This window comes from Convolutriloba macropyga, chromosome 4, assembly GCF_964194025.1.
Source record: "Convolutriloba macropyga chromosome 4, txConMacr16.3, whole genome shotgun sequence".
NCBI lineage: Eukaryota > Metazoa > Xenacoelomorpha > Acoela > Convolutidae > Convolutriloba > Convolutriloba macropyga.
In genome coordinates, this window is record NC_134471.1 from 1,706,775 (window position 1) to 1,728,222 (window position 21,448).

General features: G+C 33.2%; 2 protein-coding genes across 2 annotated transcripts in view; one reads left to right on the forward strand and one right to left on the reverse strand.

Annotated features, from left to right (window-relative positions):
* LOC142337402 (uncharacterized) overlaps positions 1-21,448 on the forward strand; it is a 162,173-nt gene that overhangs the window by 27,445 nt on the left and 113,280 nt on the right. The window lies entirely within an intron of this gene.
* Positions 14,017-21,184, reverse strand: LOC142338202 (uncharacterized). Its single transcript, XM_075387847.1, has 5 exons — positions 21,105-21,184; positions 16,988-17,177; positions 16,371-16,522; positions 15,940-16,070; positions 14,017-14,744 (listed from the first exon to the last, which is right to left on the reverse strand). Exons 1-5 carry the CDS (start codon positions 21,172-21,174, stop codon positions 14,445-14,447), a joined length of 843 nt encoding a protein of 280 aa, XP_075243962.1. The 5' UTR covers positions 21,175-21,184; the 3' UTR covers positions 14,017-14,444.

Genomic DNA, 21,448 nt, shown 5'->3' on the forward strand with positions numbered 1-21,448 from the left:
TTATTGTTAGGGCCGGCTGATCGTTGTGATCGCATCTTTTTGCATCAACAAAATCCAAGTCGTTCATGACGAAGACTCCTATGCCATCCCCTCTTTTCATTCTCTCACAACATTTTGTTCATTTTTTCCATTTCAGCTCCGCAAAAACTGAATGGCGGCCCAGTAAAATTAAACTTCATAGCTTGATTATAAGCATACTTCATCATGGAAAATCCTGCAAATATCTTGACAGGTAAAATGTCAAGATTATAACAAGATATGAACGAAGTTGCATGATCTTATATCTGAAAGAGTTTTTGATCCACTCTACCCTCTCTTGTTTACAGAGTTTTACATGTCTCGATTGTTTCATTGTTTGTGCACAATTAAATAATAAAAAACAAGTTGACGTGAAATAAAAACCGTTGATTTAGTGTTTGAAAAGTCGTTTTGTTTGATATAAGAGAACCCGACGACAAGAAGGTTTGAATAAATGTAAAAAGACTTATAGAGCGCAATTTATAATTATAGTGCAGAAGGAAAGAGCAATAATAACATTCTGATTACTTACTACTCCCTCATTTAAGCCAAATATTAAGTTTAGCAAGGTAGTATGTCAAATAAATGCAACTAGATAGAGCAGAGGACAAAAAAAGCTCAAAAAATTTTTCTAGGAAATTATAATTGTTATGAACTGATTTGAAATTTACAACTCTGCAGTTCTACTGAATGACATCATTTCGAGTTTCGTCATGAGAATGGATTTTCTTGGGACTTATCTTTGCTCCTTGTATTTTAGAAAACGCTTATAAGTTCAGTTTATATTGAAAAGCGTCTTTGATCCTCTTTACCCTCACTCGTTTACAGACTTTTAAATATCACAACTTCTTCATTGCCTGTATCAGATTTTGAGAGCCTATTTTTACCATGATATTGACAAGTTTTATCAAAACATATTCTTAATACACACTGACAAGATCTTGGAAAGATCTTGTCAAAAGGTGCCAAGAACTTTTGTCCTATAAAGTCTTGTTAAGATAATCCATGTTTTGTCCGGACTATCAAGATCTTGCAGGTCTTGGCAGGGTGTCTCAAGTTTTGTGTAACTGGGGTTTAATTTTTTGGATGAATTATTTTAATTACTGACAGCTTAGTAGATATCAACAGACATCGTTGTAACGTTCAACACCAAAATGCATAGAAACGTTTTTCTATTAATTTAAATATTTCCTGTTCCTTTGGATCAAAGAAAGCAAGAAACAATATTTTTAAGCATAGATATAGCTCCAGCTACCCTAATTACAAAACTAATGTTCGTATATTTTATGAATCCTTTGACGTTACAAGATCGGAGCTAATTGTCATTACGACTAAGCAAACGTTAAAGTACAAAAACGAAAAATCTACCGGTAATGCTGTCAGATCGTAAAGATGTGAGAAAAATTAATATTGTGTGTTTTCTTCCAACGAACCCTAGCACAATCGTAATTTTTATCAACCGATATGAATGTGTTATTTGGCAATCCGATGCAAAATTTAGTCTTAATTAAAGAACTAAAAACTGTTCTCGTCCTTATTTTCTTTAGTTTTATGTGCATACCAGCACCTTGTGATTGCATCCATTGAATAAATTTAGCCAACTCGAGCCACTTGTCTCTAAATATTTTCAGGTATTTCTTTTTTACTGTGCTAACATTCATCTTCTATTTCGAATTAAATTTTAAAAAGATGCAACCAGTTTGAAAAGAAAAAAAACAAGGTCCGAATCCGCTATTATGGTTGAAAAAACGTCGCTTAGAGGTTGGTTTTTTATTAGTTTTGCGAGGTCCGCTACTATGTTTGAAAAAACATCGCTTAGAGATTGATTTTTTATTAGTATAATAAAATAGAAGCAAAAAAATACATACATTGTTCAAATACAATCGCTTACAATTTGCCACACTACAAGGTGGCCACTAAACCAATATGGATTGTTTTCAGGCGCCTCACGGAAAAGTTATGCAATTTTAGTTGAAAAAAAAACAAAAAATGTTTAACAATGAAAAATCATTCCTTCTAGTAGAGGTTAACTATTGAAGAAACGGTATTTTTAGCAACCGATATCTGTTTCCTCTACTGAACATGAAAGAGTCTGTCTATCAACTCCTGTTAGCATCACCAAAAATTAACATTTCAACGAATTACTATCGAATCTTTGTCTGCCAGTTTGTACACACTGTCCCCGATTTCTTTTTTTCAAGATTTCAATAAGGTCCGAGGCCGCTATTATGGTTGAAAAAACGTCGCTTTGAGGTAGATTTTTCGTTAGTTTTGCTAGCAATTTGACGAAGTATCTGAATTTCTCTACGTCATCATTTTTTGGTTCACGGTCACTCTGCTTTGCGTTCAGCCAGTAACCCATCAGACAGAAAATAGGGCTGGAAAAAATCAAAGCTGAAAAACTTTTTTCTTAATATTTTTTTACAGTAGTTTTAGATTAAAGTTGTAGATCGGTACAACTTGAAGCTCCAAAACGAAAACTATCTCTGTATAAAGTGACTTTTATATACTCTTAATACCTTTGTGGAATTCTTTGTGGAATTTTATGTTTTATTAAACGGAATTTGTGAGAGCACGACATTCCTATCTTTTAAATGTTTACGTTTTAAACCGACGAAATCGAAAATGCTGGTGCTTCCTAGCAAACTTAACTTGAAAGCAAACGTAACGAATATTCAAAAAATCTTTGTAATCTTCGTCATTTTTCTTCTTTGTTCTATCTTCTCAACTAGGGGGTTTGATAAGCCAAGCGTCGAATTAGATTTTAATATTCGCTGATAAACCCAATTCCATGCCACGAGATATGAATACAAAACTAACATTTTTTAACATTTACCTCTATATTTTCCCGAGTTTTTTAATTTAACCCCTGTAATTATACCTGTACTGTAGACATTTTAGTCCCAATTCTGTAAATCTGTCGGCAAGTGGAAAATCCAGAGATTCACGTGGTGCCACTGCTGAGCTGGTTGCATCACTCGAATTTCCGGCAGATCCAACATAGCCCAATTCTGAAAAATGATTTTCTTAGAAATAAAAATGATTTCCGTCATTTTGCAAAGTCAATGAATTGATAATGACTTTTTCGTTTACTATTGGCTCTATTTTTTTTCATGCATTTGAAAGAAAGTAAGAAAGTTAGTATATTGCGTCATTAAGCATTTTGGGTAATTACAATTCAACAATTTTGTTCACTTTTCACATAATAACAAAAATAATAAAAATAACAATTTGTTCGTAGTGCCATTATCATAAAATAGTAGCAAAAATTATATGCATTGTACAAATACAATCGCTTACAATTTGCCACACTACAAGGTGGCCACTAAACCAATCTGGATTGATTTCAGGCGCTTCCCGGAAGAGTTATGCAATTTTTGTTGAAGTAAAAAAACACAAATTGTTTATTTTTGAAAAACTATTCCTTCTAGTAGAGGTTAATTATTGAAGAAACGGTTTTTTTAGCAACCGATATTTTTTTGCTCTACTGAAGATGAAAGAGTCTATCAACTCTTGTTAGCATCACCAAAAATCAACAATTCAGTTAAATACTATCGAATCTTTGTCTGCCAGTTTGTACACACTGTACCCGATTTCTTTTTTTTTCTCAAGATTTCAATAAGTCAAGAGTCCGCTATTATGGTTGAAAAAACGTCGCTTTTAGGTGGAATTTTTATTAGTTTTTTTTTACGTTATTTCAACCATAATAGCGGACTTGGACCTTATTGAAAAATTTGAATGTTTCAAAAGCATGTATTTCTGATGCGCTGCTGTTTTTTGCTCGTATTTTGAACATTCAAAAGCATGAAATTCTGAGAAAACACCTATTTTTTGTGGACCTGTTTTTGCCCAATTGAGTTGTGTCTACGTTTCCAGAAAAATATCAACTTGTTGATTAGTTTAAAACAATTAACTAGTAGATTAAAATGCTTATTGTATCAATGTTTTTACAAAAACTTTAAAAATCTTTAGAAACTGTGTTCTCGTAAAAATAATCGTTAAAAAAGGAACAGAACTTCAAAAAGCTTCCCTTTGACGTAGTTTACATGATCTTTGAATAACAACTTGATGTCTTATATTAGTCCTAGGTATTTAAAGGGGCTGGTTTGTTCAATTTCGGCTCGATCTATTGTTAGCTTTGTGCTGGTTCAGATTGCGTCCTTTTCCTAAAACTATGTGTTTTTTTGGTTGTGTTAATTGTTAATTTTTTTTATGACACCAGCTTGCAACTGCAGCTAGTGTGGCATCGTGTTTCATTCCTGCAGTCTCAGTACCACCTTTAATAAAAACCAACTGTATCGTCAGCATAAAAAATAGTCTTAATTTTTTTTTGTTTGATTTTTGAGAAGGAATGTCATTTAGGTAGATAATGAAAAGCAGTGGACCAAGAATTGGTCCTTGTTGGACTCCACATTTAACGCAGATACTTTTTGCAGATTCAACTTTGCTTATTTTATTGTATTGGAGTCTGACTTTTAGATAAGAAACAAGCATTTTCAGTACCATTCCTCGAACTCTGTAGTGTTCACACTTTTTCAGCAATATCTCATGGTTCACTGAAATGAAACCTTTTTTAGATTGTTAATATGCTTTTTTTAAGTTTTTTTATTTAAACTGATTTCCCTGATTTCTTCAGTTGGTGAAGCTATTGCGTCAACAGTACTCAATTTGCTTCGAAAACAATATTTTCTGAAAAAAAAATGTTGATTTTGTTCAAAAACGTGTAATTTCTTTTATATAAAAATCTTTCAAAAAAATTGAAAAGGGCTGGAAGTAGTGAGGTTGGTCTGTGGGTTCGCTAAAATCGCCGCTTTTGAAACAAGGTAAATTTTTGGCTACTTTTGTGCATTGTGGAAAAAGCCATGCTTAGCCACTCATTATTTAATGTTTCAAGTGATGGAATAACTGCCCGATTTACTTTTTTTGAGAAAAAGTTATTTTTTGTTGTGGCAGTCTAGACTAAACGTCGATGGCAGCAATCGCAGGGTGTCCATGATTTAGGAAGTGGTTATTGGAAAAAAAGAACATTGTTTTTGTGTTAGTATCGATTTGATATCTCAGCTTTCTATCGAAGCCAGTCAAATTTTGCCCGATGTTTCATTGAGGAGATTTAAGAAACTTCTTTTGTCATTTGCTGCTGCCTTTGCAATCTTGTTTTGATAAAAGTATCTTAGTTTTTGTCTAACTAGGTCTCTGAAAGTTTGCATTTCGCCCTGTAATTGTTTTGTAGAACATTTTTTTCCGGGTTTTCGGGTTTTGTGGACACAATTTTCATAAGAACTTATATATCCGCGTTTTTTGTGCTCCAGTTCTAGCGGAATCTGTTATTGATAGATTTTCGTCTAGGGTCTCAGTCAAAATTCATGCAGTTTATCGAAAGCCTTATCGTGTGACCATTCGCTACCGTTGTCGTGATAACTTTTTTTTGTTCATCATGATTTTGTTAAGGTTCTCGACAAATTTACAATTTTTTACTTTGGCCCATTTTCTTGTAAACCTTTCGTGTCCTTTGAAAAAGTTTTCCAGATTGATCTAGTGTTGATTTTGTGCTCAAAAGAGAGGTTAATTCCTGGCAACAAAGTGAAAATTTTCAGGAAAATTTTACTATTAACCAAAAAATTAATGTTGAAGTCTCCACATAGTATGTGTTTATCTTCAGGGTCAACTATTAAGCTTTCTAATTATTTTTTCAGCTTTGAAAATTTACAAATTTTTGTTTTCCAGGAGGAACATACATACAAGTAAGAATCAGATAATGCTGCTTATCTGCTTTGGCCTTTATTGTTAGGGCCGGCAGATCATTGTGATCGCATCTTTTCACATCAACAAAATCCAAGTCGTTCATGACGAAGATACTACGCCACGCCTCTTTTCATTCTCTCACAACATGTTGTTCATTGTTTGCATTTCAGCTCCACAAAAACCGAAGGGAGGCCCAGTAAAAATGAACTTCATAGCTTGAATATAAGCATACTTAACCTTGGAAAATCCTGCCAATATCTTGACAGGTTACATGTCAAGATAATAACAAGATATGCACGAACTTGCAGGATCTTATATCGGAAAGAGTTTTTGATCCACTCTACTCTCTCTTGTTTACGAGTTGACGTGAAACAAAAACCGTTGATTTTGTGTTTGAAAAGTCGTTTGATTGAAATAAGAGAACCCGAGGACAGGAAGGTTTGAATAAATGCAAAAAGTCTTGTAGAGAGCATTTTTTAAATATAGTGCAGAGGGAAAGAGCAATGATAACATTCTGATTACTTAATACTTCTCTCATTTAAGCCAAATATTAAATTTAGCAAGGTAGTATGTCAAATAAATGCAACTAGATAGAGCAAAGGACAAATAAGCTCAAAAAATTTTTCTAAGAAATTATAATTGTTATGAACTGATTTGAAAGTTACAATTCTGCTTTGAAAGTTACAATTTTCTGCTTTTGAAAATTACAAGTTCAGTTTATAGCGAAAAGCTTCTTTGATCCTCTTTAACCTCGCTCACTTACAGACTTTTACATATCACAATTTTTTATTGCATGTATCAGATTTTTATAGCCTGTTTTTTACGATGATATTGGCAATTTTAATCAAAACATTCTTAATACACATTGATAAGATCTTGGAAAGATCTTATCAGAAGGTACCAAGAACTTTTGTCCGATAAAGTCTGGTTAAGATAATCCATGTTTTGTCAGGACTATCAAGATCTTGCAGGTCTTGGCAAGGTGTCTCAAGTTTTGTGTAACTGGGGTTTAATTTTTTGGATGAATTATTTTAATTACTGACAGCTTAGTAGATATCAACAGAAATCGTTGTAACGTTCAACACCAAAATGCATAGAAACGTTTTTCTATTAATTTAAATATTTCCTGTTCCTTTGGATCAAAGAAAGCAAGAAACAATATTTTTAAGCATAGAGATAGCTCCAGCTACCCTAATTACAAAACTAATGTTCGTATAATTTATGAATCCTTTGACCTTACAAGATCGGAACAAATTGTCATTACGACTAAGGAAACGTTACAGTACAAAAACGAAAAATCTACCGGTAATACTGTCAGATCGTAAAGAAGTTAGAAAAAGTAATATTGTGTGTTTCCTCCCAACGAACCCTAGCACAATCGTAATTTTAAACAACCGATATGAATGTGTTAATGGGCAATCCGATGCAAAATTTAGTCTTAATTAAAGAACTAAAAATTGTTCTCGTCCTTTTTTTCTTTAGTTTTATGTCCATGTCAGCACCTTCTGATTGCAGCAATTGAGTAACTTTAGCCGACTCGAGCCACTTATCTCAGTATTTTCAGGTATTTCCATTTTTTTTACTGTGCTAACATTCGTCTTCTATTTCGGGTTAAATTTTAAAAAGATGCAACCAGTTTAAAAAGAATAAAAAGTTACCGCGAAGAAAAGGACAAGAGCAATTTTATTTCTTCTACTCACAAGACAAATATTGAGACAAAAATTCTCATATTTGTTTTTACAAAATGAGCGTATAGTTTTTGGGGAAGGCAAAGGAACCGATTTTCTATATTTTTTGCGGGCTCAACAAAACACTTTTTTTTTACAAAATGGCAAACAGACGTCACTTAATTAAATCCAATGCGTCCTCCTCCTTTGCTTTTGGATGTTCCTAAGTCATTTTTAATCTGGATTTTCCCATTTCGAAATGCCGTTTAGATTTCGCTGTTAATGGCGCAGGTAATTCAACATAAATATTTTGTTCCAAATTTGTGACCCTGTTTCTACAAATATCTTATTCGTTTCTTCTGGCAACAAAAAAGCCTAGTTGTCTAGTCTATTATTCTATGTTCAAATTGAAAAACCATTTCCATATAATACATTGACTTTTCCTTTTTGCCAGTAAACTCCGGAGAGCTTAAAATTTGCTTCTCATATTTTTCAATGAATTGATCTTTCTGCGCGTGCAAAATTATAAAACTTCACAAATTAGAATTTTTGATCTTTGAAAAAACAACAACGATCGCGCTCGAATACGCAACATGCAACATGGTCTGGTTCTCGACTTCAGAAATTTTTGAGTAAATGCGCTTTCTAAAATTTATCTTACGTTTTTTGGGGTCCGGATTTAGTATACGCACAGTTTTGTGTTTTATAAATCCAAAAATCTCTAACTGATTCAACAAATAAGTATTTCAAAATGTACTCAATCTCAAATTCTCCGGGAGTTTTTTATAAGCTCTGACGTCACGTTTAAATTCAACTAAATTTTTACCTGAAATGCACGTTCGCCGTTACGTTTTCATGATTTTGAAATACAATTACTGCGTTTCAGTTGCTATTTGATATTTTTTGCTCAATTTTTTGGTCAAGCTTTGTTTTAGAAAGTGTCATTCTAAGAAACTATTTTGATTTTTTGATATAAGATTTGAGACATTTTGTTATAATCTAACTGATATAATTTCGCAGACACTGCAGACTCATAACAGACTCCGATTTTTTGACTAAGGAATAAATTCAGTCAGATTAGTGGCGGTAATCATGATAGCAAAAATCGCACCAAAAAATAAGGAGTTACGTCTTTCAATTTTTTGGTTTAAATTTTCAGTTTTCAGTATAATTTCCAAATTTTCATTTTTTTCTTTAAAAATGCTTCTCAAGATTCGTCACTATTTCATAGAAATACAAAAAAAATATTATTTCTCTTTCTTTTTAAACATGTTTAAGAAGACAGAGACTATAACGTTTTGTTCTTGGTTCTGTGAAAACATTTCATCCCTATTTTACGTTAATATTACCTGAATTCAAGTCATCTGAGAATGATTTTGCATTATACACGTTTTTCGATACATGTAATCATAATTTCGAACAATATTTTTTGGAGGTATGCTTATTAATGTCATCAAATGATGTATATGATTACGGAAGAGATTAGTTTGCTTCTGTCCATATACCTCCAGTCATTTCCCCGAGAATCTCGAATGGTTACCTTGCAAGATAACAATTCAACAGGTAAAAACACAAATTATATCGGTAAAAAAACACAAACGTGTTTTCCATTTCTTTTCTATATCAGGCGAGAGTAATCAATCAATATAATTTGGATTTTCGTTTTTGTTTCCTTTGAGATTTTAATAAAAGCTACAAAGGCAAAAATTATACATTAGAGTATATTGAGAGTGTAGAAGATAAAAGCTATGAGAAATGCAACAGTGCCGTCCGACACTAATTTCAAGTCTTGATGAGTACATCTCCAGTGAAATACACGTCTTGTCAAGTCTAAGTCAGATCTTGATCAAGACTTGTCAAATCTGCCAACATTTGGCAAGCCGTGAACCAAATCATGACCAAGACTTGACAAGTCTTGATTACTGCGCATTTAGGCAAAGTTGAGTTTAAAAAAGAAATAATTTATTATTAATGCATTTCAATATAAGCAGAATTTGGTAAAAATATTTTTACGAGAAGTTTTTCCTTCTGAACAAGCTACTTCCTACTTGAGGATATAACAACACTTGAACATATTCACCAAAAATCAATTTGTTTTCAATGGTCAGAGAAAAGTGGCCATGACTGGTACCTTTGGGCAATATAAGAATTTTTTCATTCGCTTTCAAGTGATTTTTGTGGAATTGCTCATGTTGCCTTGTGTTTTTTTCTCTCAATTTGGAGAGTTTTTGAGGCTGGCCACGGTAAGCTACGGACTTTTTCTGTCGGTACCAAACGAAGTCAAACCATCAAAAACTTTGCTCAATACTCGACCCAAGACTTGTAAAGTCGTGGCCAAGACTTGTGCAAGACATGTCAAGTCTTGACCAAGACTTGACTCCAGGCTTGCCAAGACTTAAGACTTGATTTAAGACGTGCCAAGTCTCAAAAAGCGACATTGGCAGAGCTCCAATACAGTACTGATCCACGACTTGGCATTTCACTGAATCATTACTGATTAAGACTTGATGTTTTGTCTGGGCGTAGTCTTGCAAAATCTTGCAAAGTTTTCATTTTTTTGTCAGAATCTTGCGGGGCCCTGCAAGTTAGCCTTCTCGTCTTGCATATGGTTGCAATTAAATTTTAATTCTTTCTGTCTTTATGTCTCTGAACAATGTATTAGAGCATATTATTCATTATTCTAAGTATCGTCTCTAAAGAACTATCATGGTCAACAGTCGGTGTGTTCAATCCTCGTTTGACTAGCACTTCACAAAAAAATAAAAACTCTTATATAGTTCTACAATCATGAAAAAATTTGTATTCCTACAAAATCGGGAATCAAAGACTAAATTCACGTTTGTAGAGCACTAACCAATTAGCAGCCAACAAAACAGAGTTATCCAAAAATAGAACTTCGTGGGGAAATTGAAAACCATCATTTTAAATTGTGATCAGTTTCAAATCTCAGCTCAGTTAACGTAGGGTGCTGTAATCAAAGTTTGTAGTCTTGTTGATTTGACATTTTGGGATATAAACAAATGAGCAAAACTTGAAATACATCAACCAGTTTATCTATGTGTTGTTTCAATAAACAGAACCAAATTTAAGTGGAAGGCGTATATCTGTGGATTTAATTTTTGGGGCAAATATGCTCACCAAAATCATATATAGTAAACTATATTGTAAACTTATGATGCAATTAGTTCTCGGGCAAAAAATTGCTAATTACTGCAAAATAACTATGAAATTATTAAACACGGTCAATTCAATATTAAATATACAAAAATATTTTTCAGTCCTTTTTCAACTCAAAATTGTTAAAAATGGCAAAAAAATGTGGCTGTGTAGAGCTGCTTTTTCATGTAGCAAGCACTTAGGCGGCCCTTCAGATAGGGAAAAAAATTGCTAATATAGCGAAAATTTCTACAAAACTGCGCATTAAAGATATTATCTTATAGATTATAATAGCGATTTAAAACACTGGCAAAGTTTCCTCTTCAAAATGGCTTCAGTGGAAAAAAACGTAAAAATTTTATTTTATTTTTTGTTCGGGGAAAAATCAATGCTAACTCAAAGCGTAGGAGTAAGACTGATCAGCTAGCTTATAACTTCTGCTAAAAAAGTAAAATTAACGTTTAAGGACGATTAGATTTTGTTCAAATATCTTAAGTTATCTGTTTTATCAGAGTAGCCTAAAAAGGAAAATCGCACAAAGCCACAACGCACAAAAAATTTATATCATTTAATAAAATGTCTTCTTTTTTAATTTAGAATAAAATTCTAAATAAGAAACAGTGTTTTAGAATATGTCAAAAATAATTGAAATTATAAAGATCTGTTCTTCGAGAAGAAAGAGGTTTTTAAGCAGTCGAGTCGTTTAACTCAAATCCAATCGAATAGGCCAGATATGTTTTAAACATTTATGATAATATGTTTTTTAATCAAATGAGTTCTATGAGCCAGTTTTTACTGCAGCCGATCAAAAGAGATCAGCTGCAGTAAAAAATTTTGCTTTGTTTCTCATAATTGTCTTAGTGCATTGATGATCAAATCATCAGTTTTTTCTTATGTTGAATTTGCGCATTTTTTATGTTTATCAAATAAAAATGCTGTAGTTTTGCATTAAAACCATAAAATTTTTGTATCAATCAAAAGCTAACCAATAGAGTATTGCTGAACTCCCGTTTTCGGTATCTCATATTCTTCTGATTGGTAAATTGGAAGTAATTAAACTGTTCTTTCAACAAAGCATTTCTACTAAAAGCTCAACCATGATTATTCTTATCGCTATGTATAAGTTGCACTGTTTGTGTATTTATGGTAGCTCTTATATATATATATATATATATATATATATATATATATATATATATATGTCGGTTTGTTTGCAGGTATGTTTTGTAAAAAAAGGTTTTCACAAATAAAACTCATTAGTCACACAATGCTAACCAATTGACAAGTGGAAAATTCCCCCCTTCGAGTTTTCATTTGCTTAGTTTTTCCGAGTTTGCAGTTATTTGTCTGTTAATTGTGAAATAAAAACTTTTTGGAGAATTTCTTCGAAAATTGGATTTTTTTTGTTTATGGTTTTGAATAAGCTTCTCCTTGCGCTCTATAAATAAACCTTTTAAAGTATCATTGTTCAATCATCTCAACCAAAAGAAGTGGAACTTCGTTTCTTTGTTCACTGCTGAACTTAAAAGCAAACGTTTTCAATTTTCAAAAACATTTATTTCAAAGCAGGTATATTCCAACCGCAGATTATGTCCAAAATAGAGTTTTCATTGAGAATGCTCATTGATTTCATACCAACAATGCGAAACATCAGCTTTAACTGTTTTTATTATTAAAAGAAAAGTTTAAAATTTGTGTTACTTTCTATTAAAAGATCACCTCCGATGGAAAAATAACCGGCATATTAACGAGGAAATGCTATTTGCACAAAAAAGGAAGCAAAAATGTAAGCTCCTGCAGGTTTTTACTATGACTCCAAAGGTTTCATTCGACAAACTCATAAAATTAAATTGCCAATTATAACAGAACAATACAAGCTCAGTACAAAAATCGACATAAAAACATTTACGAAAACAAGTTTCATTATGTTTCAATCGAATCTGAAAAAAAACCAGCGGTTCGAAATTCGAATAGGAAACCGTGTTAATATAAAAAATGCTTTTTATAGGGGCCTAATAATTTCAATATTCAATGTAATTGTTGTCGCTTCATTGTCAGATTTTTCTTCTTATAAACCATTAACTGTTTTTTGAGACAAAAGAGTTCATTCGGTGTCATTTTCTGTGACATCAAAAACAAGCTTTTTTGCAAAATTTTTACAGGTCAAAAGATTTAATTTACGAAAACACGGTTAAAAAATTTTAGAAAAACAATCAATTGGACAGGGTGCGCAAAAGTTGCATTGAGATGAAACGAATAAGGGCGAAATAGTTTTTCTTTTCAATTTTTGTCTTTAAAATTGAATCAATAATTAGAGCTGTGCATATCAATTATGACCAAATCGTTGTTATTCTTTTTCAAAACATTTTTTCCATTTTTTTATTTTTAAACATACAATCCAAAATTTAATTAAAACATTATGACGAATGAAAATTGTTACAGAATTGTTAAACCATTTGCAAATACGTGGATTTGTTAAGTTAATGTGTATCAATTTTGCTATTTTTATGGCACTGAACTTTTTTGTTACGAAAAAATTGTTTTGAGCAGAAAAAAAGATTTTGTTTAAAAAATGGAGAGTATATCGCAGCAGAAAAGAATTCTTCGCGGAAGAGCAGAAGAATTGAGTTTCATCTTTGGTCTTATTGAAGTTTTTTCATGCAATGGCTGCGTCACAAAAATACAACACAGTTTTTTTAACAAAATCTTTAACGGAACAAATTTTATCGATATCTTCCTCTAATACTTCCTCGGGGCGATCAATGGTTTGTTTCTGGGTTTGCTTCTCAATTCATTTTTAATTAAATCATCTAGAGACTACGCAATCAGTTGGACATTTGGAACATTACATTAGAACCAAATATTTTTCATCTTTCAGAAAGAAAAGCTTTCAGCAAAATTGATAATAGATTCGTTATGGTCGCACAAAAATTGCGCATTTTAAATTCAAACAATTATGTTTCGACACTCAAAAGATCTTCCAGCACTATTTTTGTTTTTACTGTAGTCGAGTGGTAACGTTTTAGGCTATTTAAGTTGGAATTAATTAAACATAAAACAAAAAATCGTGTGAAATCGAAAAAAAGTCTTTCAACTTTGTTTCCGAAAAAAATACAGCATCGTTTTGGAATCATTACGTGTCGTTTGACCCTAAGCGAAATTAATATTCTTTGTTATGAACTCTGCTTTCTTATATTTGCTTATTTTTTTCAATGGCAAGCGCTGTTCACAAGGGTTAGTTAAGAACACATGTATTAAGATTGGTTTTCGGTTTCACTAACGGATGAATTTGTATTTTCACCATACATTAAGGGTAAAACAACTCGTAATTTCAGAATTTCAAATCGTTCATGATTCCTTTAAGTTTCCGATTCCATTTATACCCTAGTCCAAAAGACCATAATAATAATAAATATAATCGGTTTTTAAGGTAACAAATTGTCAGTATGGTCGGTCTGTTCGGTATGTTCGATTTCAAACGCTGGAATTCATTGGACTAGATTGCACGAAAGCAAAATTCACAAGCAGTTTCGCAATATTGGGCATGTTTGGTTTTTAATCTCAAGAAACGTTTGGTTTGTTTGGTTTCTAGGAAATTTTCAGTATGCTCGGTATCAAGCTTATTAAATTGTTCAGCTCACATTCACTTGGTTTTCCTATGATCATGAAAAATCAAGCACATAAGTCGTTTTCTCATGATTTCGTCTTGTTTGAATCAAATAGACGAATGATTGCCTGCGTTTGATACCGAACAACACCAACAATGCCGAAGACGAAAAAGTGAGGTCCTTTGTTGTTTTCGCGTAACTCAAACCGAACATGCCACCAATTTTCCTACGTTTAAAGAGGACAATTTGTGGACTAGGGTACTGTCTTTTCTTCCAGTTTGCTTTCTTCCCATTGGAACATGTCATGTGGCTTCTTCATGAAAGGAGGACACAGATCTGGTTTCTCCACACACACTACGTGGACCAGGAACCAGGTGAACGACAGTCTGGTCTGAATTGTGGCACCTATGAATACGGGTACATCGTAGTTACCAGCAATTGGGGGGAACGCAAAGTTTGAATTCAGTCCCCGCTTTGCAACCACTTTCAGTTCTCCTTTCCCGAATCCAAGTTGGGTTACGATGTTGGCACAGAGCTGACGGTTCCAGCGAGCCTGGAACAGCAAATTATATCCACAGTCGCAAAAAAATTTGTAATTTAAAAGTTTCCTTTGTTTATGTCAAATACTTGAAAGGTTGCGACAACTGAAATTAAATGTTTGAAATACTTTAAGCCTTGAGGAATCAAAACGTCAGCAGAATCATTTTAGTTATCAAGATCTTTCACGACAACCAGCTGGTCTCGACTAGTATAATTTCTGCCAAAATATACTTGCAGAATTGAGATATTGTGACTTGATTTTAAACAATGTGTATGAGGCAGTATAATTCTAACACAGTTGCGAACACTGCTTCTTGATTCAATCATTCATTAATTTTGAGAAAGAGATGCGCGGATATTAGTGACGCCAGTTTCCGGACACTAGAGAGACAAATCTATCCGCCTTTCTCGCGTGTCAGCAAATTTCGCAGTCGCGAACAACAGTGGGAAATGTTCCCAGTTTTGAGTAAATTTGCAATGATTTACATCACTGTCACTGTTGTCGTCCGCGAAAGCCTATAACGCCTAATTTTAAAACATGGCGGAGCGAACAATGCTGACGTTAGCAACCCGGGTTGAGGTTTGGCGGTGAATTTTCGTAAGAAATGCGTTGAAATGCGGGGAAAAGAAATAATTTTCACCGCGTATTTCTTAAATCTTTTTGCGGTGAATGCGGTGAATCGCGGTGAATTATTTATATTCACCGCGTTCTCAGTATTCGGCATGCCTTCAACTGCTTATTCCACTGCGCCAACTGTCACTTACTTGTTTGATATTTGTTGTGAACTTAAATCAGATTGAGTAAACGTTGGAATGCAAATGCTGTGAAATTTTGTAAGAAATATGTGGAATTTTGCAGTGAATATTTGTAAACCAAAAAATGCGGTGAAATGTGGTGAAATTTTTTCACCGTATTCACAGCTTTCACCGCATTTCTTACATTAATTTGCCGCAAAAGTCGATGCGCTGAATTTTTGTAAAAAAGATATATTTATTTTCACCCCATTCACCGCAATCACCTCATTTCTTACAAAAATTCAACGCATTCACCGTATTTCAAAAATTTACAAACCGTACAAAAATTAACCAAAAACCTCTATCCGGGAAGCAAATTTGCTTGCTCAAAAGGTAGGATTGGCGGCGTAATGACTTTTCTCAGTTTCTGAAATATTCCGTCAATTATTAAAGATTTCTGACTCTAACCTTACCTTTATGAGGACGAGTTTTTTTGCATCAATTATTTGGAAACCGAATATTTTGTTATAGTATTCTTCTGGTGATAGGCCTCTTCTCTGTCCGTTTTGGATGTACATAGCCGTCTGATGCGTACAGCAACCGTCTGAAAACCATAACAAGTTAATACGCCAGATTGAATTATCATTTTGGTTTATTCGAACTATTGAAAAATCATTTAAAAAAGTTTTTCTCTCTTATATGTTTTCAGCTTCTAGATGGAATTTAAATGATATTATTTTTTAAAGTATATTTCAATGCATTCAATAAAGATTGGTTGATTGTTTATTGTGTTCAAAAACAGTAATTTTGGTGGGGGTGAAACAAGATGAATCTTGCAAGGTCTTTCAAGATATCCATTCAAAGTCGGCTGGGGAAAGAAGACTGAAACAGAAAATCTAAGTACCATTTTTCTGGTCCTGTGGTTTGAAGGAGTACCAATTGACAGACTTGTATGCCTCGTGAATTAAGTGTTTGAACACTTGAGTGTCATTCTGTTGTGGCTCCCTGTCGCCATAAGTGCCAATAATTGAGAAGCCCATCAGACAGAAGTACTGACTAAACAAAGCGTCATACCCCTTTGTGAATATTTCTTGTGACATTTTTCAAATCTTAAACATTCAAAACAATTTCTTCGTATTTACACCAAAATTTCCTACGAAATTTACAAATTTCTACAAAAAATAGGAGTGCAAACTGTTACAAAATTGCAGAAGCTAATGCATTAATGCGGGCAAATTTTGTCAAAAAGACACGACAATTTTGTCAAAATTATCTATTATATTTTTATTAGGGGATAATGTACCTGATAAAGACCTTAAATCAGAATGACGTCACCCACAAGATTCCCATTTTCAAAAAAAAATAAGAAGGAAAAGAGGACTTTTTTCTTTTTCTACCTACTATTGTAACGGAAAGCTGAATGAAAACGTTAGTTTATGTTATTATTTTAGTTTTGAATAATCAAAACTAAAAGGAAGAATCCGAATTATAGACAAAGGCTGCAAAAGTTGACAAACTTGCCTTCGGAGCAGACATTTATGTCCCAATTCGTCAAATTTATCAGGCAGCAAAAAATCCATCGACTCCCGAGTAACATTTTCATTCAAGGGGACGTCCTTATGTGTTTCCATGTGTTTTTTCCTTTCGCACTCCCCGGATGTGGAGGCAGCACCCAAATCAGAACTTGAACTGGCTTTTGTTCTGATTCCACCTATTAACGATCAAGAGTAGATTTGTAATAACCATCAGCTTCTATATAAACTCAACAGAATTTCAGAATTATCGCCCTTCGATTTCATGATTTCTTACACGGCTCATGGATCTTTTGGCTGCATTCTAGGATCGTAGTGAGATTTCTGGGTCGAGATTTCAGCGCCGTTCCAACGCAGTTCCTTTCAAAAAATGCGCTGAATGCGCTGAAATTATGTCTTACATAACTTTGAGTCATAACGCATTCGTCTTACGTAAGTTTTTTCAGCGCATTTCTTACACAACATCAGTGCAGTTTCAGCGCATCCGTCTCAAAACTTCATCGCAATTAAGCGCAGTTCGCACAACAATTTCAGCAATCGTATGAACTCAGATAGTCCATTCTGAAATCGAAGAAACTTTAATGTTGTAACGGTTAGCATGCCAGACCAGGGCTTTGGGGTTAGTTAATCCGAGTCCTGTCAGCCCTTGTTATTTGTGGACAAGAAACTTGTTGTTAGGAATTGTAAGGCATAAATATTTGTTTATATTGATGTTAGAATCTTCACTTTTGATAGCTGATGACTTCCCTTTTTTATTTATGGGTCATCGGTACTGTATCGGAGCTCTGACCATGTCACTTTTTAGATTTGGCACCATTGTCATAAATCAAGTCATGTCTTAGCAAGTCTTGAGTCAGGTCTTGACCAAGGCTCGCCAAGTCTTGTGTAAGTCTTGGCCCGGACTTGAAAATTATCAATTAATGAGCAGTTTTGCTGTTAGTTTGCTTTCGTTTGGCAACGAAAGAAGGCGGCCTGCCTAAAAAATTTAATTGATAAAAAATGAAAAAAACTCTGATACCGCCCAAAAGATACCAGTCATGGACAATTTTTCATGCCCATTGAAAAAAAATGAATTCAGGGTGAAAATTTGGGGCGTTTGAAGTCGTTATGTACTCAATTCAAGATTAGCTTGGTCAGATAAGCAATTTTTCGTTAAAAAACTGCCAAGCTAATTTTGAAATGCATAATTTTTAATATTTTCTTTAGAGCACCGGCACTGCTATTCCAAATAGCTGGTTTAATTTTCTTTCAACTGAAACCGAGACATTTTGAATTAAAAAAAGAAAAAGGAAGTTTTTGTTCCATTTTAAAATGCAAAGACCTGTATTGAAGAAATGCAATTAAATTTTTTTGTCTAGAAGGAACGCTAGAACAATTAAATTTATTTGTCTAGAAGGCATGCTAGAAATGGCAGACAATATAGCTTTTTTAGTGCATTTTGGTTAATTTTGGGTAATTTGAAGAATTATTGTCTAGCAAACAAAAAGAAATTGAAGAAACAAATTAAATAGATAACCAGAAGTCAACTGTTTTCATGTTTTCAGAGTAAAACAGATTTCTTGTTTTTTTTCGGTGAACTTTTTAAAAGCTGAAATGTCCTCCATTTCATCAAGGTTTCATTTTTTGTTTTCATTTCAACGTTATATGCGTGTGCAGATGACGGAATAGGCACATCACATTGACACATTGTAAATACTATTTGCAATGGAACTCAAGGTGTTTGATCTAGCAAAGTTGCTTTCAAAACCATATCAAGCCACATAAGCATACAATTGTCAAAAGAGGGCACCGAATTATGCAGGGATTTCTGACTCTAAACACTGTAAATTAATGTACAACCTTATATTTATATTGTTATTAAAAAAAAGCAAGTGACAAACAAAAAAAACTTTTTAGCGCAATCATTAATTTGAAAACAAAAAAAAAGGAAACTATAACAATTAGGTACAAAGACATCGGTATTAACGAAAGCAGCCAAGACATGGTGTTATGACACTATTTAGGAAAATTTTATTGCCAAAGAAAAAATATTTCAAACAAATGACCAAAACTCGACACAAATATGTGAGGTGTAAAACTTTTTTTGGAAAATCCGAATAAAATTTAGACAAAACTTAAAAACCCTAACCTGTCCAAAATTTTGCCACCTTAGAGAGAAAACCTGTCTTGATGCTAATGGTCAAAAGTGATAAGACCAAAGGAAAAAAAACGTATTTCGAATCCCAAAAGTATTCGAAATGTATTCGAATCCAAAAAAAGTATTCGGATTCCAAAAGAATGCGAATCCCAAAAACAATCAAAAACTTGACCAAATAAATTGTGCCCAATTATATATACAAAATAACTATCGTGTGATTAACAAAAAGATTTTTTTCTAACTATGAAGATTTTAACTATTGAGGTCAATGGGCAGGATGGAAAAAAGTACAAAAACCATCAAGACATAAAACGAACAACAATCTATTTTGAAACGATTAGTGACGGAAACAAAGAAATCCTAGCAACGATGTCGAACTATTAATTAATTTATATTACAAGACTAGAGCAATCAATAATATTTGTCGTTTCTCAGGCTGTGAAGCTCTGATAAAACTTCGGAAAAGAAAACAATTATAGCCAAAACTAAAAAAAGGATAAAAATTTAGGAACAACATCACATTCAAGGCGTTCGGAACGATAAATTATTATATGACATTGGTACATATGTGTTTTTAGAACTAGTTAGAATTTTAATGAGATTCAAAAGTGCCAAATGAAATAATTAGTAATTTATTCAAATTTAGTTTCTAGACGACAGCATCTGTGCAGCTTTAAAGCAAGCATCTCCTTATATGTACTTTGTCGGAAAAAGTGACCGGACGAAAAAAAAGCTCAAAAAATCGAAAAACTTATGTTCAATTTCATATCTGCTTAATTTTTATAAATTACTAGAAGACGAGTAATAGCAAGTTTATCACTTCAGCGTTACTAATACACAACAGTGATTGTTGGAAACAGAAACGTACTTGAGAAAAAAACCTAAATAAAATTAATCTAAGATAACCCTAAGGTTTAACAAAATCATACCGTAATGTCCAACGTTCAAAAATTTTAAAGCATTGATAACTCCTTGAAAAAGACAAAATTTTTATTTTAAAATGACGCGCTTTCTAGTGCTTTTACAAAAATACTCATCAGTCAAAAGTTACTGAACAAAAAAGCGGATCGTTCAATAGTTACTGAACAAAAAAGCGGATCGTTCAATAGTTCGAATTAAGAGTGACGGGCCTAACAAAAATTATAGAAAACAAAATATTGCGGCTTTATTTGAAACTTTTTTCATTAAATCTCCTCAAAAGGAAGCTAGAAGCGATATTATCTGAAATCTTAACAACAAATCGGAATAAGTTCAGACCTTCAGTATCATTTTTAGACTTCTGGTAGCAAGCTTTCCAAGTAGCAGCTAAAATCTAATTTTTTCCATTGGTTAACATTCTGATGAAAGTCTGCACACTGTACCTCACAGTGCAGAGAAAACCACTATTCTCGGATTCAATTTAAGTAATAGTGTTATGGGCTCACAAGCACGGAGGAGGGGGGGCATATTTAATAAATCAGTCAAATGTTGACATATTAACAATTTTAACTAAATGAAACTAAATCAAATCAACTTGCGACTGCTGTAGTAAATATGTTCCTCCTCCTCCCCTGTGCCTGTAAGCCCATAACACCATTATACTATTGCACTATCTTATCCTTAAGATTGATCCAACGAAGACAAACATAGTCATTGAAATTTGATACTAAGCAGGCGCCTTGAGGGCCCTGCATTTTTTTTTTGTTTTCGTACGCCCCTGTTAATCAATATTGTGGTTCCTAAATTTATGTATTTGTTCATTTAGTGTCAATTCTTTTTCCTGAAAAAATTCTGTGAAGTTAAAGGATTTTCGCCCACTTCTCATTTCCAGACTGTCGTGCGTTCAAAGTTACCTATGCCTGAACAAAGTTACTGAACAAAGTCATTGAAAGTTATCACAAAACCTCTAGCAAGACGCAAAAATGTTAAGGAAAAATTGTCTGTTTTTCCAAGTTAGATACGACGGGTTTTTTGGGGAAAAAGAACTCACCATATATACCACACAAAATAAGAGCCAAAATAACCCTTTTTATTAAAGCAAGTTGAACTGATCCGTTCATTGCAACCAATTCTGATGTCAATAAAAGCAATTTAACTGCTAGTTTTGATTTGATATTAACTTAGAGGCTTCGATCAAGGTTCATTGTTAAATCTATATTGACGACCAAAGTTCAAGTTCAACATAAATTGAGCAGCAGAATGGCCAAACTGTCCTCACGTTTCGGTTATTAGATTATAAAAATCATGTTTAAAAACTATTTTCACAATTTGTGCATACCCGGGCTTTCAACCGTATTCCACCGTCATTAAGCGAGAATAAGGGTGTGAAGCCAA